Source organism: Paecilomyces variotii (genome assembly GCF_004022145.1).
Source record: "Paecilomyces variotii strain CBS 101075 chromosome Unknown C8Q69scaffold_17, whole genome shotgun sequence".
In the NCBI taxonomy this organism is placed as follows: Eukaryota; Fungi; Ascomycota; class Eurotiomycetes; order Eurotiales; family Thermoascaceae; genus Paecilomyces; species Paecilomyces variotii.
Window position 1 is genome coordinate 77,460 of NW_021167156.1, and position 23,526 is coordinate 100,985.

A 23,526-nucleotide genomic window follows, 5' to 3' on the forward strand; every position below is an offset into this window, starting at 1 on the left:
TCATCCATTTGCCTCAAGGCGGACAAAGGACCGGATGAAATGTGAAATGCGCCCTGACCTCTTGTCGGCTTGCGCCACACTGTTAGGAATCATTAGCCACATGAGAAAACGAATCTGGATTCTGGAATAACACGTGAAGCCGAAGAAGGATCAACTCCGAGGACCAAGAATAGGTTATCTTAACATTTTTAGCCACAATCCAAAGGATTATTCCGACGGCAAAGGATTATGCCGCTGCTCCGCACTACCCAAAAGAAACCAGACTCGCAGGAACGCCAAATAACCCCGTGCTGGGGCAGCTTTTTCTGGGGTTTGGCTAGCTTGTAATAATATATGGCAGTTGGATAAACAGTATGTGGAACTATATATCATCATGTACATCTCCGTTGGACTTTCTTTGGCGAGAGCTGTGATCTCAACGCTATCTTCGACCAGCGATCGGATTCGATTTCTTCAACGACATACATCTCTCCACGAACAAGTTGAATAAAATTCAAACTGGTCCCAATCATGCTGGAGATATGTGATACTTTGCTCTTCAAAGTAATGTACCCTAATTCGCAGCCGAGCACGCCATCAAGGCTCCGTATGTAGTTTACGAGGTAATTGAACAATGTATGTACTGTACTGTACATATGTCCGCGCCTCGATCGTCACCCGAAGTTTTATTTTTTCGAATCTATATACATGTGCCTTTCTGTCAACTGTAATGAGACTAGGTCGTTGATTTTCCCGTTCGAAATAAGCTGCACGTTAGGTGCGAATGGCTCCGCTAACCCCTGGTTAATTAATGTCTAAAAAAATGAACGTCATATAGGCACCGTAAAGCCATTTGAAATATAAAACTCAAAGAAAAGAATTTTCGCCATGGGAGACTTCGAAGCCACTATGAATGCCATCCCAGTGCTTGAAAGAGACAAAGTCCGGCGAATTTTGCTTCCCGGGGTCGATTATTAGGGAGCTCGGATGGGGTGCTACCTTTTAAGGAGGCAACAACGGATCCAGCTGACTGTAATAAGAGTAGAGTTCTGAAACTCCAGAGTCTGGAGCGAACCCAAGGTTCTGCATGAACTCAGGCTGATTATCGGTCCTGCTACTAGAATAAGTAAATGCGTGATCTCTACTGATTAAGGTAAACTTACTTATCACCACCGTCTAATGAAGCCAATTCGTCAAACAGGGTGTCCAAGTCCGGGGCTATCCTAGACTTTTGTGCTGGACCGTAGCCATCGATATCTAGTACTGGTCCTAGAGACGGGTCGGTGCCGGTATTCGTTTGATGATACGGTCCTCGTGCAGGCTGTAGTGCCGAAGAAAATTCAGGCAACATGGGAGGATCTACCTTTGCGGTAATCCCGGCAGTATTACGATCGACATCATCATTTGGAATAATAATACTGCCTCGGTGTATATCAGGTGAAGACTCAAATGTTTCATCGGGGACAGCCAAGCTGGGGGATTGTTGTGGCACCGCACTCATGGTGACATCTGATAGCGTCCTTGTCCACGACGGAGCTACCGTTGCATCAAAGCTGAGATCAGAAGGCCGTGCAATTTCCGCTATATCTCTTCGGCTGTTCATATCGTTTGAATGATATCGCTTATGAGATGATAACGTAGTCCTATCCGAGACCGCACTGGGTGATGAACGACTGGCATCGCCAATGGGCCTTAGGGCAATATCCGCAACAGAAGCTACCTCTAGCAGAGGAGTGACAGTTGCTGCCCAGACACGGCTTATCTGAGAAGATAAGGACCGAAATACTGGTAAAAGATCCGGACTAACACTGAGGATAGGAGAAGGCGTCTCCCGGCTCCACGGTTCCCATCCAGTTAACTTCAAAAATATTTCGAAGATAGGCATAGTTGCAGATACGCCATAGGCGCTTATGTATGCCTCCATCAGCCGAGCCACTCTTCTCGCACTGTCAACTAGACGGATTCTGAATGCTTGTACAAGGGAAACTGGTCCCTTTTGGAGAGCTTCAATGTATAGTGCCGTGACTATGCTTTGATAAGCTATGTGAAGGCACAGCAGGTGCGGTGGGAGTTGATAAGACGAATCTGCTTGAGGCTGCACATGATATTTTGCAGGGAGATCAGCCAGCCAGCGCTGCAGGTCATGCACAATGAGCTCCAATTGCGCGAGTGTTGTTAGTTTATCTCGCTTTCGACGACATAGATCGTTCAGAATACATAGAAGCGAGATGAGATGATTGAATGTGCTTAGGGCGTGGAGAGGTTCACGACGAGGCAACTCGGAGGATGTTCGTTCAGGGCGTATGGTGCTCATATCTTCCCACGGATGCCATTCTTCCAAGCCATCTTCATCGAGTGGTCCAACTGCCATTGCTTCGTTTCTACTCAAGTACGGAAGATTGCCAGTCTGGCTTGCAACAAGTGTCTCCAGAGCAAAACAAGCTAGAAAAATGTGTTTTCGCCTGCCGTTTGCTTTTCCATCAGAGACATCTCTCGGACTGGATAATGAGGGCTGGTCTAGTCTGAGATACAGAGAGATTCTGACCGCATGACCGATGAGGGTCCACGCAGCATGCCACTTGCGTTGTCCAAGCTTAACCAACGAAAGGAGTAATAAGGCCTGAATATGCCCTAGCCCGTAGTTTTCGCTCTCCTGGGGTATCAAATTTCTGGATATTGCATAAATTCTTTCCGACTGAAGTCGATCAAAGTGAGGTGAAGGTATCCGTTGCGAGGATGCAGACGATTCATTTTGTACAGACGCCAGCGCCATCGCAGCCCACATGGCTGCGTGTTCCCCGGAGTCTGGAGAAGAGCTTGAAATATTCATAGGACGGTCACTATAGGAAAACGCGGCTCTAAGCATATCGTGCTTTTCGATTATAGGAAACCAACATTGCGTGTAGGAGAAGTATATGTCAAACAGCTGCCAAGCATTCGAAGGAAGGTGAAGACCCGACGAAGCCACTGAATCGGTTATCGTTAAATGGGCGGGATTATGCGGTCTAGCAAGCGAAGAAGTAAATATATTTGATTCCGCTGGCAGTTCTGGCAGATCCGTTTGTGTTCCACATTGTCGTGATGATTCTTGTCGTGATGATTGAATCGACGGTTTGGGTTTAATAGGTCGCTTTGGCTCTTCTCCAGGAGAGACAGGAGCGTCACCCATGGACGCAAACTTATCCGGGACATTCCATACAAGAGTATGAGACTGAAGCGAGTCTTGTTCGGAGAGAGGTGCGTTCGAAGAATCCCCCACACTTGTTGTTCCGGCATCATCTTCATGCTGTTCTAAGACAGAAAGCAACTTCTCAATCTCTTTAAGAACGACACTGTTTTTCCACGTAGCATGAGGGGTATCAGCAGCTTCTCCTTCCTTTCCAATTGCCGCTAGATGTCGCAGTATGTTTGCCTTCCTCAAAAGTACTCTGACGACTTCTTCACTTCCCTCGATCTCGGAGAAAGCAAGGCCCCATAGCAACTCGAGCGTGCGGATGTATCCTGTCGGCAGTCCACGCTTCTTGGGATTCGTCCTGTAGGTACATGGTCTACGCAAGGAGACACACGTGGAGCATTCTGGCTGTGCACCGTCGCATTTGTCTTTCTTGCTGCGACATTGATCACAGGCTCGAGATACTCGCTGTCGCTTTTGCGGGGTGCCGTCCAGTTCACCTTCCTGCTTTCCTTTATTTTCAGTATCGACCCGTCTTCGTTTCGATCTACCGGTCCCTTCAGAAGTCCCGCGTGCACCGTTCACCCGTGATTGCTCTCCAGCTGGCATAATTCAGGTTGCAGTCGGTAGGCATGCAATAATGAAGAACGTATTTCCGGCCAAGGCTCGTTGGAGATCAACCTCCTTAGTCCACTCCACCGTACAACAAAGAAGAGAAGATCACAATACCAAGAAGTAATACCCGCACATAACGCCGTATTTTCTTTTGCACTGGTGTGGGGGATCGAGTTCTCTCTGAACACGCGGGGATTCCGCGAACCCCAGACGCCGTTGAGACTGGAGCGATGCGGAGGCGGAAATGACTCGGGGTAAAGGCACACCAGTTGACCCGGACTAATGCGACTGCAGGCAATTCATGAATGCAATAATAATAATATTCTTCTCAAAACCGCAACGCCTTGCCAACGACAGAACGGTAGAAGTCCAGCGGGATTCTGCTTTCGCAGGACAGGCAGTCGGAAGCCCTCGGCTAAGCGTAACTCCGTGCTTCCCCCGCAGTCCGTGCGTGAACGAGCTGGGGAAACGAGAAGTGCGTTGATAATACCCCAAATCGCCTGTCTGGCACCACGCATAGCCCGTGTATTCGTCTGGCCGGCTTATGGAACATCTCCTGGATACTCTTCCCTTGAGCCGACGGTAGCATCCGAAAACGGCTGTCTACACTGGACACGCGCTGTTCGAGAGTCCGCCAAACGACCGAAATGCCTTGAATCGCAACTGACACCACTACATCCTCCGTCTCCAACGCCGTACCTCACCATGTCAACCGTCGTTAGGGGCACGAAACGGAAGCTGGAGGATACGAGCGAACCTCCAGTTCGTCACATACACTCCTCCCCTCGAGCCATTCAGGACGAACATGTCGTGGGTTATGATGCGCGAAACAACGGTACAAGACCAAGGACCGCAGGCGCCCAAGTCATCGCAATCAGTGATAAGCCTCAGCCAAATGCTGCGCATGCTCCAGACCGCCTTATCTCAATGAGCTCCTCTTCAGCGCCTGTCAAGGCCCCCATACAGACGTCCAGGGTCTTTGGAAAAGATGCATCTATCGTATTGATCGGTATCCGAGGAACTGGGAAGTCGAGTCTCGCTGTGATATTGTCCACAGCAACTGGAAGACGCCTGGTTGATGCGGATCGATATTTCCAGCAAGTGACAGGGCTCTCCCGTGCAGCCTTCAAGAAGGAACGCGATGTAGCGGACTATCGTCAACAAGAATCCAAGGTTATGGCGCAGATGCTCGCAGAACATCGAGAAGGCTGTGTGATCGTGTGTGGAGCAGCATCAGTGGAGCGCGGGGGACAGAAGCTGTTGGAGGAATATGCGAAGACAAACCCAGTCATTCACGTACTCCGTGACGCTGTCAGCATTCAAAAGTGCCTTAAGGCATGGGACACAGACAAGGTCAGCCGCTTTCTAGAAATCTCAGGACCGCTTTACCGGGCATGTTCGAACCTAGAGTTCTTCAATGTCTCAGAGACTGGATCTGAACCCCAGGATTCGCGTACTGGCACAGATGAAACATCCGAATCAGAATCGGATCAACGGCCGCCTCCTTTCTTGACCTTGAAAAAGCTGGAGCAGGACTTTCTCCGTTTTGTAGCGTTTACAACGGGAAATACCGCAGATCTCAGGAAGTTACAAGCTGGTTTTCCGTTGTCATTGTTGCCAGTCGAATCAAGGTCATACACGTATGCTGTTTCAGTACCATTGTCCGGGCTTTTGAACAGAAATATGGATATCGAGGAATTAGAGGCAACCACCGACGCGTTTGAGATAGTGATTGACCTCTCGGAAGGCGCTTCTGATGATCACGGATTATCATCTATACTTGCACACAAGATCAGCCAGACCATGGCAACTGTCCGACGGAATATCATTGTGCCCATCATCTATCACGTTCAATCTGTACAAAGCGCGAATGTTGCGACTGCTGCAAAGCCGAAATTGCCTGATCAAGCTTATTCGAATCTGGTGGAGCACGGCCTCAGACTCGCCCCTCAATTCCTGACAGTGGACTTGTCATACGATGATTCTATCCTGACCCGGATCATCTCTGCCAAAGGTTTTACCAAAATCATCGGTCATTTCTCTTCAGACGGAACGCAAATTCGAGACTGGGATGGGGATGAATACATGAAGATCTATGAACGCGCTGCCAGGATAGGCTGCGACCTTGTCAGAATATCGCAACCCGCACTGAGAATGGAGGATAACTTTGCAGTTCAGAGGTTCCGCCACCGCATCTCATTACTCCCCGAACCACATCCACCTATAATTGCGTACAATACCGGCGCCCTAGGGCGTCTGTCTTGCTGCTTCAACCCAACCCTAACACCTGTGACCCACGCTTCTCTGATATCGCCAGATAATATACGGAACTCTCCGTCCATTATGGCGCGCGATGCCCAACAGGCCCTCTTCACATCATTCGTCCTCGATCCGATGCGCTTCTACGTTTTCGGTGCCAACGTGGAGTTCAGTCTATCTCCAACGATGCACAATGCAGCTTACAAAGAGTGCGGCATGCCGCATCACTGCAAAGTGCACCAGGCCGACTCCCTACGAAACCTGAACGAGCTCGTCGAAGACCACAATTTCGGAGGCGCGAGTATCAGCTTACCTTACAAGACTGAAGCCATCCCACTACTACACTCAATGTCGCCTCACGCTCGTGCTATTGGTGCCATCAACACCATACTCCCTATCAGAACCATCCGGGAAGACGGCAGCATCGCGCAAGAGTCCGATCTCTACATGGAAATGAACAGAGCAGGCCCCGTCAGAGCCCTACATGGAGATAACACCGACTGGATAGGAATCCGCAATTGCATCCGTCGCGGCCTATCTCCCGCAAATGCAGTCCGACCAACCACGACCGGACTCGTGATCGGGGCAGGCGGAATGGCACGCGCAGCTATCTATTCTCTCATCCATCTCGGCGTCGAGAATATCTTCTTATACAACCGCACGATCGCCAATGCCCAGAAACTCGCCCATCATTACAATAAACAGGACATCAAACGGACAGGTACAGTGATGCAGAACGTCAAAGTGACCGTTCACATCATCGAGTCTCTCAATGATCCCTGGCCAGCAAACTATAAACAACCAACCATCATCGTCTGCAGTATACCCGCGCACAGTATGGGAGATCAACCAGCTCCGAACTTCACAATGCCTGAACACTGGCTCGAAAGCCCCACAGGCGGCGTATTGGTAGAGGTAAAGTTAACCCCCCTTCTTCAAATCTACCCTTCCTTCCCATTTAAACTCTGTCTAGTCTTATCTTCTCATGATAAAAAAGAAAAAGAAAACAATACTAACAAAACCTCCCACAAAAACAGCTAGCATACAGACCCCTCAATACCCCTCTCCAGAAACAGATGCGCGCCCTCTCCCACCGCGGCTGGATCGCTCTCGATGGTCTGGACGTCCTTCCGGAACATGGCTTCGCGCAATTCGAACTATTCACAGGCCGTCGTGCTCCTCGACGACTAATGAGGACTATCGTTCTAAAAGAATATCGCGGCGACGAAGCACAACATGGTCCACGCTCCATACGGTGGAGACTCGAAGAGATCACTGGGCAGTCGACGTAGACAAGGGCCCATTGGTACGTGTCTTTGCTTATTTGATGTAAACCCAATCGGGTCAGTTTTTGGTGGTCTCTTTTTTATTCCCGGCGTTCATAATATGTGGGAATCATTCTTGCTGGTTGTATTGTAGTGTGGATTGTGGTGTGAGAAGGTTGGGCTTATGTATAATCCACCAGACCCTAGTGGATCCTTTACTCCACGAGATATAACAAACAAATAACATGAGGGAAATACTCATTCCACTTATACTCGGAAAAGTCTCTAGAAACATCAGATTTGACGTTTGCAGGAAATGACACTACATTCGAAGCACCCACACCATTAAGTATGGAGTCTACGAGTAGCATGTGGTCCGAGTTCTGAATAAGTATTTGATTCTTTGCTATCAGTACAGTGGAACTAAGCAGGTATTAACGAAAGAATAAGGTTCTTGCGTGATTACATTGAACAGGATTCAATCGGAACCACCGTAGGAAATCCATCACGGCAGTGCAATGTGTCTTCGAAGATACCAATTCAGGTCGCATATCAACAATGAATGTCATCTTTCTACAGCATGAACGCAACGATCGTTGCCAACATCACACTTGTTGAGAATTCCACAGCGTGGGTCGGAGCGGCGCTGAGAAAGGACATTGGTGAAGTTATAGAAGCAGTCGGAGGTTTAGGTGTCTCAGTGATTGCCTCGGCAGCAATTGGAAGGATCCTGGTCGTGCTATCAGATGCTCCTCTCGCAGTCGTATACGTCGGTTTTTCCTCAGCATCAGGGACGGTGGTGTGCTTGTGACGAACCTCCCTAAAGTTTCCGCAATTGAGCCGGGTGCCATTCGCAGTATGAAGGACGATGGACCGGTTCCCAAAGTATGCAGGATTCGCGGGACTGGTCGATAGAAAGAAGTCCGTGTACTTGACCACGAATGCCTCGCCAGGAGCGATCCAGATAGGACCGTGCTTTCCACTTAGATCTCCCACCTGGCAACTTTCAGGTGCATCGATATCGCACGGTGGAGTCTCGCCCCGTTTGTAGGGGTCAAGGTGAGGGCCGGCAGCAGCGCAATCTCCATTTGCTGGGATGGGTGCTTCGTGGATATGATATTCTAACAGAGTGATGAGTAATAACTAAACCAATCATTCAAAGGGGAGACGAACGGTAAGGGCCCTCATCTGGGAAACCCCAGAAATTGGCACGGATCTCGACCCCAACGCCATCCTTAGATGGAGTACCAATGAGCCATCCACGTACTTTCGTCGATGTCTTGTACAGCAAGGAGACCTCGTAGTAGACGTCGGTAGGGTTACCTCTCACAATAGGGGCTTCGTGGCGTGTTGTATTGATCTTGAGACCAACAACATTGAGGGCAGCACCCAGAATCAAGGTGCTTATAAGGGCGAGATGCATCATGACCGATGGGAGAATCCTAGCTGTTCACTTTAGTTGTATTCAGAGTAGATAGAATCAGTATGCGTACCCTTGAGATAATTACTGCTGGCTATGGCGATGCAGATGCGGAGTAATGGGCTAATAGAGAGCCTACTGTAGAAGTTGAAAGAAGACAGAATGTTTTGGCTGAGAAGAACTATTTGGAGGAGAGTCTCTCAGATGTTTACTTCTTTTGCCCTTTCCCTTCATCGTATGTGACATGCATAGGAGGAAGGACCGAAACTGAACTCCAAGGCAGGAAGCAGCACGTCGAACTATGACGGTACTTCAGCTGAGGGGGTTCACGCATTAGAATAAACAAACTTGGTAAGAAAAGAGGTTGGTTAGGAAGACCTCGCGGTCCGTGAGGATTGACGCTCCTGCTCTACAGCCCGGAAAGAGAGCTGTGTTACTTCTGCTGGGTTGACTCAAGAGGTGCGACTATTTCAATGTGCATTTTGCCACGAATCTCGGTAACCAGCTGTTTGAGCGTATGCGACAAAAATGCCCATTGAATGGCTTTGTGGTTTGTTCTGCGGCACCATAGTACATTGTCTTCTGTGATTTCGGTCTCAATGTCCTGTTCGCGAATACACCTGATATTCTTTGAGATGCCAGTGCAAATATGGCCTTTGACGACACCGACCTGATCAGGCTCCCAGAGATACTCAAACCTATTATCTGGCACTTCTGCATTTCTGCAAAACCAGATGTATCTTTTCCAATCGGCAGAGTACCAGAGCTCCGCTGGTTTTAAAGCGTCCAGAAAATCCTTGGAGATCTGGATTTCAAGTATACAGGTCTCGCAACGGGGATTTCTCCTGGCCGCCCATTTGCGGTCCTGCTCAGCCGTCTCCTTCTCTGGAGTCCAGTAACCAGCGAAGTCATTCCAATTGAAGTCTCCGCCTGGCTGTGTTGCAAGTAAGAGGGCACAAACGCTCCCGTCATGTCTGACGATGTGTCTCGGCTCGTTCAGATCGCAGAAGCCCTTTCCCTTGTAGAGGACGACATGCTCTGGCAGGATAGTACTATTTGGCTCTATCGCCACGTGCGCGGCGGGGAATTGGAAATCTTGCGGTGTTATGTTAATCGTGGCTGGCTCATTATCTTTTCTATAAGCGATACCTCGACTGGCGTGGTTTTTAAGTAGTTCCTGCCGGGAGAGAAGGGTGGCATAATTGAGGTTGAGGGTATCATTAACCCAAAAATGGAGGTCATTCGTCCAAAATATATCGGAAAATTCAGGATCGGTCAGTGCTTCTAGTATTTGTTGATTAAGCCCAACGCGCATTATGGCCTCCCTGAGGTCCATATCCTTGAATCTGCTTGTCGTCAGCTCAGACACGTGTGCAAAGGCGTAGTCCATTAGGCTGTCTGGATTCTGCCCGGGATCAGGGCGATCACAGTAGCGTTTGAAAATTTCCTTCGCAGCGGAAGGTATAAATCCAACCCATTCTAAAGTAGCAGTGCTGTCATCCGTCATAGGCAAATCGAACTTGTAGACTCTGGGGGGACTAAAATCCCGCATGCTGATCGATGCTGAGGGACTAGACGAGGAGGAAGTTGAAAAGTCTGAGGGGGGATTCAACACTACAGACACTTTCCTCTTGCCAGTGGTAGATGCTGCTGCTATCGGTTCAGTTTCTAATATAGCCTCATCTTCGAGGCACTCAATCTCTTCCTGGGTAAACACTCCATTGACGTCCTTATCCCTGGAGAATTGACGAGACATGGCCAAATGCGATTTATGGATTGACAAAAAGTCAGGAGATGAGATTGGGGGTCTCCATCAAGTTCTTCAGCGGACTTGCCGAATGTTGTACAGTATATGTAGGCGGGAAGTACTCCAGGATATTCTCTCGATGGTGTGACCAACGTAGTCGTGACGCGAGAAGATCAAAAACATGTTGTCTACGAGGAGAAGGGTCATGATTAGAGCGGCATAGGATGGCAGAATGGCAGCCTAGAGTGCTTAAACTACCAGGTAGGTATGTAGAGTGCTAGTACTGTACTGGACCTAAGATGGATTGCTTTGTTCCATGGCAACTGCTGGCGCAACGTAGTATTTGGGCGTGTGCCGGTGGATCTGGCTTTGCAACGACGGCCATGATGCGGGCACAATTCGAAATAGGGCATTTTATGGAGATATGTAGATACCTACTTGAAAACTCAATCCAGAAGATAGGAAAGGATTGGTGCTACTGTAGTTGACTGTCCAAAAAATCTACTTAATATGACCAAATACTGCGAATACTATTAAAGAATACCAAGTCTAATATTTCCTTATCGAAACTAATGACCCTACTTAGCTCTGCAACTCCCAAACCTACAGCTTCGAGTCCAAGGCCTTCGACTTGGAAGATAGCCCCTCTTCAGCTGCCTTGATCTGGAGAGCGAGGAACTTTGAGTACACTCGGCATAGCGCCAGGTTTCCTCCCATGTACCAGAAATTGGGGTGGCCGCTTGGCCGCCACATCTGTTCATTGGGCTAAGTTAGCATGTATTGGTAATCGATATAGCAGGATCGGACAAATTCTCGAATATTTCTAAGATATGACATACCGCGTTAAGCTCTCCTTCCTCGTCCAGGTCCCAAACATCTTTGCATCTTTCCGCAACTTTAGATCCCAGGATCTTATGCACTGAAGTGCGCATGTTGTCATATCCCGTGGCGAGGACCACGATATCAGCTTCAAGTTCTGACCCATCCTTTAAGACGAGAGCGTTGTGGGTGAAGCCGCTAATACCTTCAGGACTCTGCTTGACCTTAATCTTTCTGTCTATGATCAGCTTGCTGCATCCGACATCGATGTAATATCCGCCACCTCGGGTATAGTACAGACGCGAAATGCCGGCATTATCGATTCCAAAGTTGAGCTTGAATCCCGCAGCAGTGAGGCCGGAAAGAAGATCAGAGTCAGCGGCAGAGATGCGCTTCGTCCCGTAGACATTGAGGGCAAATTGGACAGGCCACGGTAGACTCTCAGTGAATATATCGGCTTCCTCGGTGGGTGGTCTGTTTAACATTTGTCAGGCTGTTGAATGCGCATTTCGAAAAAAGGATGAAGATACTCACCCATACTCATCGTGAACGCCCTCATGCATCATAAAGACACCCTTGTCAAGGGATATAACATATGTCCCACTCCGCTGGAGCATAGTAACCTCTGCCCCATTTTCATAAAAGTTCTCTGCGATATCGTGACCACTGTTTCCTGTGCCGACCACAATAACCTTCTTGCCTTTAACATCATGTTGAGACGCATCCGTATGCTGACTACCGTGATATACAAGGCCCTGAAAGTCTTGCTGCCCAGGAAAGGTCGGAATCTTAGGCTCGCCAGAGTGACCGGTACAGCAGACGACGTGATGAGGATGGAAAGTCCTCTCCTGTCCGTCGCGGACCACAGTGACTGTCCACTCAGACTTGGCATCGTCATATACCGCCGACTTAATAGTCGTCTTTGTCCAGGCATTGAGTTCCATAAGGCTGGCGTAGGCTTCAAACCAGTCTCCAAGCTTGTCCTTTGGTGTGAACTGGGGCCAGTTCTTGGGGAAGGGAAGATAAGCCATGTGCGTAAACTCCGCCGGGTCATGAGTAACGAGAGTCTAGGAAGAGCGTCAGTTAGTCACTTCCTTGGAAGAACAGGGAAGATGATCACAATAGATGCGAACACATACTCTGTATCTCTGTCTCCAATTGTCTCCTACTCTTTCATTCTTATCCACGATGAGACACGACAAACCAAGAGATTGTAGCCTCGCTCCAAGGTTCAATCCAGATTGACCTATCCAGCCTTTGTTAAAAAAAACCCCCATACCCAGCATCCATACCGTCAAGCGCATATGAACTCACCAGCACCAATGAGCAACACCCGGGGCTCCTCATCCAGGAATTCCATCTGTCTCTGCCGCCTCTCGAACCAAGTCCCTCCACTGGGACCATCCGGCATTGAATCAAGCGTACCATACACTCGTTTCGGGCCCAATGGCTCATCAAACCCCTTCAACTCCTGCAGGGAGGTATAAACCGCATACGCCTTCCACTTCCCCTCCGCATTGGGCGTGAGACGCAAGAATCCAGTACCTCGACCAATCTTCGTTTCGAAGAAGAACATCGACGCCACCCATTGCAAATGGATGTCCGGGGCCGGCTTGGCCAGACTTGGCTGATACTTCCCTTTATCCTGCAGACGAAAGCTGGATAGTTGCGCTTGCGGTTGATTCTGGGTCAGGAAATCCTGGATGCGGGAGAGGCCGTGAATGGTGTGAAAATTCCATTCAAGAGCGATCATGTCGCGCCACCATGATTCTTCATGGAAGAGGTCTCCGAGTCTGGAAATGGAATTTTGCGAGAGGACGGTCTCGAGACAGGATATCCATTGCTGGGCTATCGCTCGTGGGTCAACGGTGCTATCATCGACCTTGGGCGTTGTCGGAAGCTGGATGACATGGTCGTATTGAACGGGTGACATTGTGGTCACAGCAAAGAGAATCTGTTTGGTTTACAAAAGGAAGCAGAAAAGAAAAAGAAATCGTGTCTAACAAAAAGATAGCTAAACCAGAGACTGGACGTCCATATATTTGATCAGACTTCGAAGTTGTACCACCAAAAGACCAGACCTCATCCATCAATATATATATACTCGTACAGAGAATCCAGGAATCAACCCTCCGGAAACTTGGCCGAAGTCCCAAAATAGACCGTCCAGATGACATTTTCGGATATTCTCCGTCTGTATTCCAATCTCGCTCACACAAGAGCGTGGACAGGCCTGAATGGCTGCTGGAGCCAACTAACTAGCTGCTGTGCTTCCTTCTATGCAATAATAGTCATCTTCAGCCCAAGAGAACGGAGTAAAGCAACCCGAGGCCGGTGCTTTCCCCGGAAGAGACGCGGAGCGGGGAAGTAATTACTTTGTGAGCGCGGGGGAAGTGTGCCGAGTGGGAAGAAGTAGCGTTATGGAGATTGTTATTAAGTGATACTAACATTAAATCATCACGGGGTATTGAGTCTGTTATCTCAGTCTAGATTAGATCGTTCAAGGCTCTCTCGGTCAAGTTTCCATCTCTGGGTCTACAGCGCATATAAACACATGTATAATTCAAAAGGACCGAATGGGGCATACAGGATAGCGCGATCAAAGCCTTTCTGCATCACCTCTCTTCACTTGCCTGCAAATTGGCTAACTTTCCTAGCTGAGAACAGCCGGCTGTTCTCCATAACAGTCGGAACCCTACAAACTACAATACAAGTCAACATCAACATCAACAATCAACAATCAACAGCGCAAGATGCTAATAGCCATGTTTGTATTAGATAAACATAAAATATATATCATTGACTCATCATGTTCCCTCTAACAGGGAATCAACAATTGAAAGGAAAGGAGAGCACCTATCAAGGATGTCGCCCCGTCCACCACTCTTGAACGCCAACACCAGCTGTCATATACAAAAAAAAGATACCAAAAGATGTGACACTAAGCTATGCGATGCAACGAAAGATGTCAGAACATAAATGAGAATAGAAAGCAGCGTCAACCTTCTATATCATCCTAGGTGCCGTCCTGGCCCCAGTCATCGATCACCATATCGACGTTCTTGACAGGATGCAGCAGCATCGGCGGGAGGCACATTCGTCCCTCGCCCGCAAGTTCTTCCTGCTCACCGCCGTCATTATCCACCCGGTAACCCAGCCACCGTCTCCAAAGGTTGGGCGAGAAGCCGGCAGAATAGAACCAGGTGGTACCGCGGAAATTGTGCTCCCGGTCACCAAAGACAGCCGTTCGCGCACCACCGGAGGCACCATTGCGGCCGGCATTGAAGACGGAATCCAAGTATCGCGTTGGCCAGCGGCGGTCAATATAGACGGAGTGTGGCACATACACGGCTTTGAAGCCGTGTTGGAGGCAAGTGCTGGCGGGCCACATCTCAGAAAACATGGTGTGCCGCTTCAAGCTGGTTTCGCGGTGCATCGTCAACAAGAGCTTACGAGAGAGACGAGAGGCAGTGATGATAGCGGTGCGGCGTGGCGGCATCCCGTTCGAAGTGTCATAGCCAGTCACATCGTCTCTCAGAAGCCAAGTGGTACCTTCCGGATCGTACAATGGGTTGAAGACAATCAAATCGGCGTCCTCGCCGACACCCCATTCATACCTATCCTTTTCGTAAGTAGTCGGTGGGATACCCTCCCCTTCAACTTCCATGACATCTCTTTCGGCTGGTCTCTCCGGTCCCCAGATAGGCTTGTCGCCTCTCTGTTCGATAGCCTTCACGCCCTGGTCCTTGTCTTCTTTCAAGGCGCTCCACATGTTATTGGGGCTGTTGGTGCCGTGCTCAGTCTGAACGCGGACCATCTGTCTGAAGTCCTCCCATGGCCCATGCACCGAGGGAACATAGAAGCGCGCGTTGCGCTCCCACAGTCCCTTTCTTGGTTGCTCCTTGGCCCAGTTCGCGACCTTGTCGAAGAAATGATACCAGTGTCCCGTGTATCGTACGTCCATTTCCCAATTCCAATAATAGTCGTATTCAGGGTGCTGATAAGCAAAGTATTGAACCGGCATGAAGGTGCTCCGGTAGACCCCATGTACAGGTAGGCCGCGCATGAATGATTCTTCCAGCCCACCGTACATCAAGCCCATCTGTCGTTCAGACCAGAGCACTCCCATACCGCGAAACTCCTCGGGAAGCGCTCTGTCAAGAACGCGCTGATAGGTCTCGTCATCAGACCATATCTGCATATTATCATCCTTCACATGGACAAGGAAGTGGACAACATACTCTCCTCCCGACTGCAGCGTAAGCTCAGAAATCAAGGATCGCAGGTATAGGATATCCTCCGGGGTATACTTGAAGTCCCACCAGGTTCGAATGAGCACTGCAGTCCGCGGTAGACGGTCGGTTCCTTTCTTCGCGGCCTGTGTCTTGCCTTCTGGTTCGGTTGGCAGGGCAGGTACACCGACCTGCATGGAGAGAAAGCGATCGGTCCGAGGCGGGGGCAGTTCCTTGAAACGGTGATTGTTGGCAGCAACGCATCGATTCTGAGCCGCAGCCCAGTCCATTCCCCGGAAATCAACCGGTGGGTAGTCCTCCCAGACACGGCTCGCGCCCTCTCTGTGGCCCTCCAGACCAGCGCCAATTCCTCCTCTTTTCACTCCGTAACCCAGACCGTATGGTCCCAGGCGGCCGAAGCGGTCGAAGCAGACATTATCCTCAATTCCCAGCATCTCGTTGGAACCCATCACCGCATCGGGAAACCCACGGGGGACACCATTGTAGTAATGGACATATGGCACACGAATCGTACCTTCTTCGTCCAGAAAGCAGTCCTGCTTGACGCCATACTTCTTGATATACGCCTCAGACTTGTAGTCGGGGTAAGGATTATACTCGGAGCTTATGGACTTCATTGCATTGGGATCCCGAGCTGAGAGCGTTCCATTGACGTCTTCGCCGAAGATTTGGCCATCCACGCCATCGTATCCATCTCCCGGGTATTCGGGCACGTTCTCCTTCCGCGACACCAGGGTCCTGATTCCACCATGGTATCTCTTCAAGAATGGGAAGCTCTCCCACTGCGGCGGTTTGGGTTTAGGTCTTGGCAACTCCAGCGATACCTTTTCCACAGGCGAGGGCAAACTAAACCGGAAAAGCGTGATAATAAAGAGGATCAGAGCAGACAGCAGCGCGAGGCACATCCATCTCATAATGCGATGGGGCACTCGATAGAAGCCGATGCCCAGTCTGCCCCGTCGTAGTGACGGACCACCCAACATTGGCTGTTGCGACGTCGCGGTGACGTGGGAGCTATCCGAAACTGTAGGTGTGTCGTCGTCGGTATCCGACTCAGCTGAGACCCGATAGTATGCTTCTTTCTCAACGTCTAAATCCTTATGGTGCCTGCGCGGGAATGGGGCGGCATTGTAGACGGCCGAGGGCTTTGCCTGCCGGGTCATTGCAGCCGGAGTGCAAGTGATGCGCACTGCGCCGTCGAGGTCAATTCCGTACTGGTTTGTTTACCGCGCCCGCATCGATTCGTAGTGACACAGGATAGTTTCCCTTGGGGGAATTGGACTCGCAGAATGGGATAGATTTGGCTTTTTTTTTTCTTGTGGTGTCCTTGCTGCTCCCCGGCGTCCTGCTCCGCAGAGAAATAAACACAATGTCCCGAAATTGAAACGGGCAGAAGAGCGCAGCAACGGTTGCTATCCAGCGCCGCCAGCACAGAGTAGCTCTGCAACAGACACGAAGGAGCCACGAAGGACCGGGCCTGCGATGGAATCGAGAGCTTTTGTGTATACAACGGGAAGAAAAAAGGGGAAAGGGGACGTGGCGTGGAGAGGAGAGCTCACGAGGAAACCTGAGGCCGTCTGGATGGTTGCCGAAGCGATTGCGTACCCCAGGCCCAGACTGTCTTGGCAACGCCAGCACGCGGGAGGGGCAGGAAGGAGCGACGTGTTGGTTGCCGCAAACAAGGAAGGAACGGAGCGGAATGGCCACTGACGGCGGGCGGGAGGGGCGACGGTGGCTTCCTCAGTGGGGCAGGAACGACGGCCGATGGAGAAGGCGCCATGGATGATGGAAGGCGCGAGGGAAGCTGCGTGGCCGGCCGAATCAGGCTCCAGGCCGCTTATAGCCTAGCGTCTCGTCCCCTCGCCTGTCCCAGTCGGGCTATGGAGAGCGTGCCTCAGGGAGATAGTCTATGGTAGATATTTTTAACCCCGACTTGATCTGCACAGAGGATTCATATTTATAGCCTCCCCCCTATCTGAGAGTAGATTGAGAGGAAGCAAAAGGACAATCAAGGTTCTATAAGGGAGACGGCCGTCTAAAAAGATCCTCCGCGTCGCCCACGCGGCTTCCCGTGAGTACTCGAGTAATAAGGACTAGATAGTCTAGTCTAGAGCTGTTTTCCAGATGCCGGATAAGAAAGCTTGGACGTCCAGCCACAAGAACGCGCAGGTCTCCATGGCCGCATGGCGGTGATCGTTCATACTTTTCGAGGTCTATCTATTGTTATTATCATTGTGGATTGAGCCGATTGACAGAACTAATCCTTTGCAGCGCCAGATGGAGCATGACGTGCGCAACAGTGCCATTTATTAAAGGAGACTTGAAAGTTGATAGTCATCGATCGACAGATCAACCTTGGTCCGTCCGCAGCCGCATCGAGCTCTCGATGTCTCACGAAGAAAAATGACGACCGCCTGCAGTTGCTGTTTTAACTCGTCCATATCAACTTCTCCCGTACTGTAAATTGCTTCTGCTCTGAAAGCATACAAGATGTGACATGCTGAGGGCCAATTGTCTTCTTGCTCCTGCTATGATTCAGCCTGAACGTTGATTTTCTCGAGCTGTTAACTACGTACATGTCGCATCCCGGAGATTCTCCGATACGAGAGATCGCAAGCATGAATGAACCCGAGAAACCGCCTGCTTCGTTATTGGCACGATAGTAGTTTCGGATCGCAACTACCTGTTGAAATTATCAATGCCCCAGGAGGATTCTCTGGGTTCTTGTTCATGGAAGCTGTGATGTGAACAGCGGCCGATTTGAATGGGGTGATCATGGTCAATCGGTGGACATGGTTCCGGAGAGACCCCAGAGCTCAATTACCGGTGGGATCTTGCTGTCTCGTGCAGTAGTTAACCAGAAGAAGCGACAGAGAGGGGGTTGAGTACTCAGTACGGTCGAAAGAAAGAGTTGTTCGGCCAATTCACCTCAGGTGCTCACATTCCATCTGCATCCAGACGCGCGCACAGGCCAATGATCGTGGACATCACTTGATCCTCAGCCTGACCGCTTGAACAGTTCCGTGCCCAAGGGACCGGAAGAGGCGCTCGCCTATTCCAGGAAGCGGATGGTCGAGAACGTGGTTCAATAGGGTGTTGTACCGATTGAAAGACAGGGTGTTTGGCTAGGATGTTATGTGGTGGTCCTGCGTCTACGGACCAGACGTTGTGCGCGATGGTAGCTCCTCCAGATTCAGGTCCAGTAACACCCTGTCTCGTGTGCCGTTCAATTCTGCACCGCAGGTAACTGCGCAAGGGGGCGTTTAATACTCTGGTAATCGAAGAGCTTCCATCGCCCTTTATGAGTAGAAATAATGTCGAAGGATTGGCGGAGTATTCAATGACGCCCGACTAAACCCAGCCACTGAAGTTTCCAGATTTCCGGATCCTATGATGCAACCTTGACAAGTTAGCTCTCCAGGGCCACGATGGGGGCAAGCTGGAGGCGTCAAACAATAGCTAGCCAATTCAAAAGCAGACTGCATATGCGACTTGCTTCATTTCTAGCTTTGTCCTTAACCTTCTGCATCAATAGTTCGCTGTCTGTCGTGTCGTCGTTGAAAGTGATTCCCGGGCAGCTACTGCGTCGGCTCACAGCACAATTTGCATGTCTCATGATCATCCAGCGTGGTCTTACAAGCCACAGGTCCGGTGTTTATCAGGTTTAAATTGCCGTTACCTTGTTTCCTGTCATTTTCTGGTTCTCTTAATTCTATCGTACTAAAGAACTATCTACTCTACACCCCCGGTTGGCTCCTTCTGTCCGGGGCTCGTCTAACCTACGCCCTTTGCATGGGATAGACTCTTGACAACATCATCTGTCTTTACATTATTGAGAATACAAACTGAGATTGTATACAAGACTCGTGTCTCACAAGGCAAAATGGTATGCAGTGTCCGCCATTGAACAACACTTTCATGTCTAGTCGCTCACAATCTAGTAGGCGGACAAATTACATGTAACTCGAGTGTATTCAGAGCTTGGAAACTCATTGGCGTACCAATCACCAATTGTCTCTCTTCTTGGCGTGATAGTCCTTATTCTGTCTTCCATCTATGTTGCGAGGCGGGTTCGCAATGACTATTATGCCTTCCTGGCACTCGGTCCAGGAGGAACGCCTTCCACTCCCAGAGGATACTTGCGTATATGCGTCTTGCGACTCTTCCGCCTCCGCAATCCCCTGGAACCGCCGTCGCTGCCTCCCTTTTTACATCCGCAGCAGGGTATTCTGAAGGACCTCCCCAGGAGACAAGGCCGCCGTCCTAGAGTCGCCGGGATTGCTCCTCAGCGCCAGATGAGCCAGCGTGGAGGTCAGATAATGTATGAGGCTCTGTCTTCTTCGATTAGAAACCTCATCCAATGCCACCAAGACCGTCTTTTCCTTGGGACCTCGTGTTTCGAGAAGCATAGCACCGGTATCTTTGCAAACGCTGCCTTCCGCAGCCGGCCCACTTGCAACGGCGAAGTCTGTCATGCCCACCCTTGCGACGCCAGCATGCACCTCACCCTCCATCCAGCCGATGTAAAACTGGTCATTGAGCGTGGTTGGGGAGAACGCCATCCTCTGGCGCGGGAGAGCTGGTGGTGGAGAGCTAAGATCGTTCCGCCGGGTTTCGTCATGATCTATGCGCCGCGGGATGAGAAAGACCTGCGCTACGTGATGGAAATCATCCGCGCTGCAGCCTGGTGGGTGACTGGGACAGAGTTGAAGCGAGACATCGAGGTCAATCAGGAATTCAAATCAATCGGACATGGTGAATTGAAGCCGTGTCCTGAGTGCTGATCTCATCCTCTGTCACGACGGGACTGGGACTCCAGACTTGTGCCACCTTCCTATTCAGGACATTTTGAGATCCACGCAGAAAGGGATCATAAAAACTACAATTTCAGATGTTCAATCAGTGGAAGACAAGCGGCCAGCACAAGTGCTCGAAGCTGCATCCTCTGGTCTTGCCAATGATTACATCATCTCACCGTTCTGGTTAACTATGCTGCTTAGAACTCGTCATATGAATCGGCATCAGCTATTTCAGCACCGTTGGGAGCTAGATTCAGCAGTGAGTATTTTCCTTATATATCTCGCACAAAGCCTGCATTGAGATCTTTAGCGCTTCGACGACAGAGGACAATGTTGGCCTACATCCTAGTCGACCCCAAAATTCGCATACGTTGTACACCACCACTTCCATGCATTACGATGATGACGCAGCCCTCGATCGTCTTTTTTTTCTAAATCTCAGTCTCCCGTTTCACGTTTATTGTCTTGCGCACCAAAAATTCTATACCAAGGGAAAAGATCTGGCGGGGAGTTTCTGGAGATAAAAGGAGTTACCAAGAGCGACATTATCTTCCCCATTGAAAAGATCTCGGGTTTCCTCTTAACACCTACTATCTTTGCTTTCTCTTTCTCTTTTCTTATGTCCATTAAATGATAATTAGCCTCGTTTTTGCTTAAGTTTACTACGCACTGCTTGTTGCTTGTTGCTTTTTGTTTTCTTTCTCTTTCTTGCCCCCTCACATTGAAATTACGCTTCATGACCCGTGATGTCACACCCTATACAGATTGAATACCATACACAAATAGAATTGATGATAGCGAAAACAACTCCTCCATAGAGCACTACACATACAATAACTCAGTTAACTAGTTACCCCAAGACATCTTACTAAGAAAACCTTGAGGAGGAAGAATTTCCGCAAACGGCCCTAGAGAACAAATAATGGTAATAATACCCGTACCTGCTGTCCATACGGCTCGATCTTACCGAATCCGTTCCATTTTCCGTTGCTTTATCGCCTTACTGAATGAGAAGTAATATAAATAAATCAACAAACAAATATCTATTTCCGTTAATGAAATAATCCAGTTTACTTCGTATCCATACGGTATACCTAGCTACCTAATCGATGAATGGTAACTGAGTACCAGTATCGATACCAGTAACTAATAGGACCTATGACGAAGCTTGGTATATATTCAGGTGACATGATACTCGATCGAACCTCGGCCACTTAATTGGGTTTTAGTTTGGGGCGGAAAATGGTATGGGGTACTAATAAGGCACATGACCATGTGATCGTGTCTGGAGGTCATGCTATCTATTAGGCGGTAGTACCCTATCGAACTACATTTTCATTTGATTATGCGGGGAGAGGACAACTAGGTGCTCGCAAAAGGTAAATAGTAACACAGGCAACAAGGTTTTATGATAGCATATTCATGTGAGCATTGACCATGGGTTTGTGAGAGCGAAACTAAAGGGTTAAAATAAAAGGTTTTAAGGCACAGAAGGAGTATTCGTTTGATCGACGCCAGGAGGATGAAAAGAGAAAAGTGAGGCTAATAGCATAGAGGAATGAAGAGCCGTTAGTTTAGTGGACAGACATGTACCAAAGCAGCAAATCCCTTCCCTATGCGAGATGTTCTTTGCCGGCCCCGGCCTCCCCAGTCTCCCGGTTTCGAGAGCCAACAACATCCAGCATCAATGACACGCAAAAAGTCCCCGCACATGATCTGGGAATCCCCACGTCACACATTCATCTAACCGTTCAGTCGCGACCGGTCTTGCGGAGAGTCTCCGCAAGCCACTCGAGACCTTCGTACAGACCGTCACCAGTAGTAGCGCAAGTGGATTGGATGTACTAGTACGACGTCAGTAAAAAAAGGATCTGATATGACGTCCACAAGGGAAGGATAATCGGCTTACCCAGGCACGGCGAGTAAGGCTTTGCAGACCAAGCTGCTGCGTGATCTCGGCGGGGCTCATAGCGTTCTGGAAGGATAAAACATCAGCATTCGATGTTTCGCGGCGCAATAGTAGCAACAGAAGGTACTTACGGGCAAGTCCTGCTTGTTGGCGAAGACGAGGAGCAGAGCATCCCGGAGCTCGTCCTCGTTCAGCATGCGCTGAAGCTCCTCCCGGGCCTCAACGATACGGTCACGGTCGTTGCTGTCAACCACGAAGATGATACCCTGGGTGTTCTGGAAATAGTGTCTCCACAGAGGACGGATCTTGTCCTGACCACCGACATCCCACACGGTAAACTGAATGTTCTTGTACTCGACCGTCTCAACGTTGAAACCTGTTCACAATCGCAAAAAGGGGCCTGGTTAGCCACGGCGTTCGACTAGAGAAATTTGCGCCCATCTGATCTGATAGCGCCCCTAAACCCAAAGGACACGTGCTGAGAAGACTAACCGATCGTGGGGATGGTGGTGACGATTTCACCCAGCTTCAGCTTGTACAGAATGGTGGTCTTTCCTGCGGCGTCAAGTCCGACCATCAGAATTCGCATCTCCTTCTTCCCCCATATCTTATCGAACAATCTCGAGAAGGTGAGACCCATGGTGGCGGGAGTCGAAAGGGATCTAGAAACGGTGGCACTTCGCGAAACAACACGTCAGTTGGAATAATCGTAAGATGGATGTGGTCAGGAGCCAGAGGACCTTGTCGTGCAATGATTGAAGATGAGGGTTCAAGAACACGACTTAGAGAAAACAGGAAGGATGGGTGACGCCCTGGGAGGTGTGCAGTAGGAAGGGTGGATGGTCTCGATTTGACGGTGAAGGCTTGTGGGGGGGGGAAGAGAAGCGGCCAGTGTCAACGTGCACAGACGAATAAGGGGGAGTACGCGACCGAGCCGGACTCTGGGAAAAGCAGCACTTACAAGAGAAACGAAGTCGAAGTGAACGTGCGATGGTAGGGGGTGGATACAGATGGCGTGAGGGAGATACGTCTGGTAGTAGAGCGACGATGTTGTCGTGTGAATTTTCGGGTGTAACGAACGCCAGGTCAAGAAATGCGGCCGTCAGCGTAGCTTCCGTCACTGGCCAATTGAGCCACACGAGAAAGATACAAAGCAGCACGAGTTATAATCACTCTTAATGCCCCTGGAACACGCTGGAAGAACAAGCACGGTCTGCTCCGGACGGCTCAGGCAAGGACTGCTGGGCCGATCATACCCATGAAGCCTCTCGCTGCAACTTCTTATGCGC

At 49.8% G+C, this 23,526-nt stretch overlaps 8 protein-coding genes across 8 annotated transcripts; 2 read left to right on the forward strand and 6 right to left on the reverse strand.

The window, feature by feature from the left end:
• Nucleotides 1–808: 808 nt before the first annotated feature.
• Nucleotides 809–3,902, reverse strand: C8Q69DRAFT_119347 (quinic acid utilization activator). The gene is made up of 2 exons (XM_028625187.1): nt 1,143–3,902; nt 809–1,096 (listed from the first exon to the last, which is right to left on the reverse strand). Exons 1-2 carry the CDS (start codon nt 3,758–3,760, stop codon nt 982–984), a joined length of 2,733 nt encoding a protein of 910 aa, XP_028481335.1. The 5' UTR covers nt 3,761–3,902; the 3' UTR covers nt 809–981.
• A 364-nt stretch (nt 3,903–4,266) lies between these two features.
• Nucleotides 4,267–7,665, forward strand: C8Q69DRAFT_481424 (quinate pathway repressor protein QutR). Its single transcript, XM_028631596.1, has 2 exons — nt 4,267–6,940; nt 7,063–7,665. Exons 1-2 carry the CDS (start codon nt 4,472–4,474, stop codon nt 7,315–7,317), a joined length of 2,724 nt encoding a protein of 907 aa, XP_028481336.1. The 5' UTR covers nt 4,267–4,471; the 3' UTR covers nt 7,318–7,665.
• Nucleotides 7,666–7,691: 26 nt separating this feature from the next.
• Nucleotides 7,692–8,826, reverse strand: C8Q69DRAFT_481427 (superoxide dismutase). Its single transcript, XM_028631597.1, has 4 exons — nt 8,784–8,826; nt 8,464–8,736; nt 8,107–8,411; nt 7,692–8,020 (listed from the first exon to the last, which is right to left on the reverse strand). The coding sequence occupies exons 2-4, from the start codon at nt 8,714–8,716 to the stop codon at nt 7,988–7,990; spliced, it is 591 nt and encodes a 196-aa protein (XP_028481337.1). The 5' UTR covers nt 8,717–8,736; nt 8,784–8,826; the 3' UTR covers nt 7,692–7,987.
• A 240-nt stretch (nt 8,827–9,066) lies between these two features.
• Nucleotides 9,067–10,466, reverse strand: C8Q69DRAFT_515612 (hypothetical protein; the record flags this gene model as incomplete). Its single annotated transcript, XM_028633370.1, has 1 exon — nt 9,067–10,466. One exon carries the CDS (start codon nt 10,464–10,466, stop codon nt 9,144–9,146), a length of 1,323 nt encoding a protein of 440 aa, XP_028481338.1. The 3' UTR covers nt 9,067–9,143.
• A 484-nt stretch (nt 10,467–10,950) lies between these two features.
• Nucleotides 10,951–13,704, reverse strand: C8Q69DRAFT_423953 (flavin-containing monooxygenase). The gene is made up of 5 exons (XM_028628413.1): nt 12,591–13,704; nt 12,416–12,522; nt 11,811–12,343; nt 11,297–11,750; nt 10,951–11,210 (listed from the first exon to the last, which is right to left on the reverse strand). Exons 1-5 carry the CDS (start codon nt 13,207–13,209, stop codon nt 11,061–11,063), a joined length of 1,863 nt encoding a protein of 620 aa, XP_028481339.1. The 5' UTR covers nt 13,210–13,704; the 3' UTR covers nt 10,951–11,060.
• A 471-nt stretch (nt 13,705–14,175) lies between these two features.
• On the reverse strand, nt 14,176–17,071 carry C8Q69DRAFT_119365 (hypothetical protein). Its single transcript, XM_028625188.1, has one exon. The coding sequence runs from the start codon at nt 16,690–16,692 to the stop codon at nt 14,293–14,295; it is 2,400 nt and encodes a 799-aa protein (XP_028481340.1). The 5' UTR covers nt 16,693–17,071; the 3' UTR covers nt 14,176–14,292.
• A 2,234-nt stretch (nt 17,072–19,305) lies between these two features.
• C8Q69DRAFT_119434 (hypothetical protein) lies at nt 19,306–20,716 on the forward strand. The gene is made up of 3 exons (XM_028625189.1): nt 19,306–19,415; nt 19,474–20,317; nt 20,671–20,716. Exons 1-2 carry the CDS (start codon nt 19,413–19,415, stop codon nt 20,311–20,313), a joined length of 843 nt encoding a protein of 280 aa, XP_028481341.1. The 5' UTR covers nt 19,306–19,412; the 3' UTR covers nt 20,314–20,317; nt 20,671–20,716.
• Nucleotides 20,717–21,851: 1,135 nt separating this feature from the next.
• Nucleotides 21,852–23,115, reverse strand: C8Q69DRAFT_119455 (GTP-binding ADP-ribosylation factor Arf1). The gene is made up of 4 exons (XM_028625190.1): nt 22,730–23,115; nt 22,369–22,613; nt 22,238–22,303; nt 21,852–22,172 (listed from the first exon to the last, which is right to left on the reverse strand). Exons 1-4 carry the CDS (start codon nt 22,875–22,877, stop codon nt 22,080–22,082), a joined length of 552 nt encoding a protein of 183 aa, XP_028481342.1. The 5' UTR covers nt 22,878–23,115; the 3' UTR covers nt 21,852–22,079.
• Nucleotides 23,116–23,526: the final 411 nt, after the last annotated feature.

Coding starts and splice junctions, on each gene's coding strand:
- C8Q69DRAFT_119347 (XM_028625187.1), bottom strand. CDS start 3,760: ATGCCAGCTGGAGAGCAATCACGGGTGAACGGTGCACGCGGGACTTCT. Junction 1,097..1,142: donor TCATTAGACGGTGGTGATAA/GTAAGTTTACCT, acceptor TACTTATTCTAG/TAGCAGGACCGATAATCAGC.
- C8Q69DRAFT_481424 (XM_028631596.1), top strand. CDS start 4,472: ATGTCAACCGTCGTTAGGGGCACGAAACGGAAGCTGGAGGATACGAGC. Junction 6,941..7,062: donor CAGGCGGCGTATTGGTAGAG/GTAAAGTTAACC, acceptor CCACAAAAACAG/CTAGCATACAGACCCCTCAA.
- C8Q69DRAFT_481427 (XM_028631597.1), bottom strand. CDS start 8,716: ATGATGCATCTCGCCCTTATAAGCACCTTGATTCTGGGTGCTGCCCTC. Junction 8,412..8,463: donor CCCAGATGAGGGCCCTTACC/GTTCGTCTCCCC, acceptor TCACTCTGTTAG/AATATCATATCCACGAAGCA. Junction 8,021..8,106: donor ATTGCGGAAACTTTAGGGAG/GTTCGTCACAAG, acceptor TAGCACGACCAG/GATCCTTCCAATTGCTGCCG.
- C8Q69DRAFT_423953 (XM_028628413.1), bottom strand. CDS start 13,209: ATGTCACCCGTTCAATACGACCATGTCATCCAGCTTCCGACAACGCCC. Junction 12,523..12,590: donor GGTGTTGCTCATTGGTGCTG/GTGAGTTCATAT, acceptor AAGGCTGGATAG/GTCAATCTGGATTGAACCTT. Junction 11,211..11,296: donor AGGAAGGAGAGCTTAACGCG/GTATGTCATATC, acceptor CCCAATGAACAG/ATGTGGCGGCCAAGCGGCCA.
- C8Q69DRAFT_119365 (XM_028625188.1), bottom strand. CDS start 16,692: ATGACCCGGCAGGCAAAGCCCTCGGCCGTCTACAATGCCGCCCCATTC.
- C8Q69DRAFT_119455 (XM_028625190.1), bottom strand. CDS start 22,877: ATGGGTCTCACCTTCTCGAGATTGTTCGATAAGATATGGGGGAAGAAG. Junction 22,614..22,729: donor CACCACCATCCCCACGATCG/GTTAGTCTTCTC, acceptor GATTGTGAACAG/GTTTCAACGTTGAGACGGTC. Junction 22,304..22,368: donor CCAACAAGCAGGACTTGCCC/GTAAGTACCTTC, acceptor TTATCCTTCCAG/AACGCTATGAGCCCCGCCGA.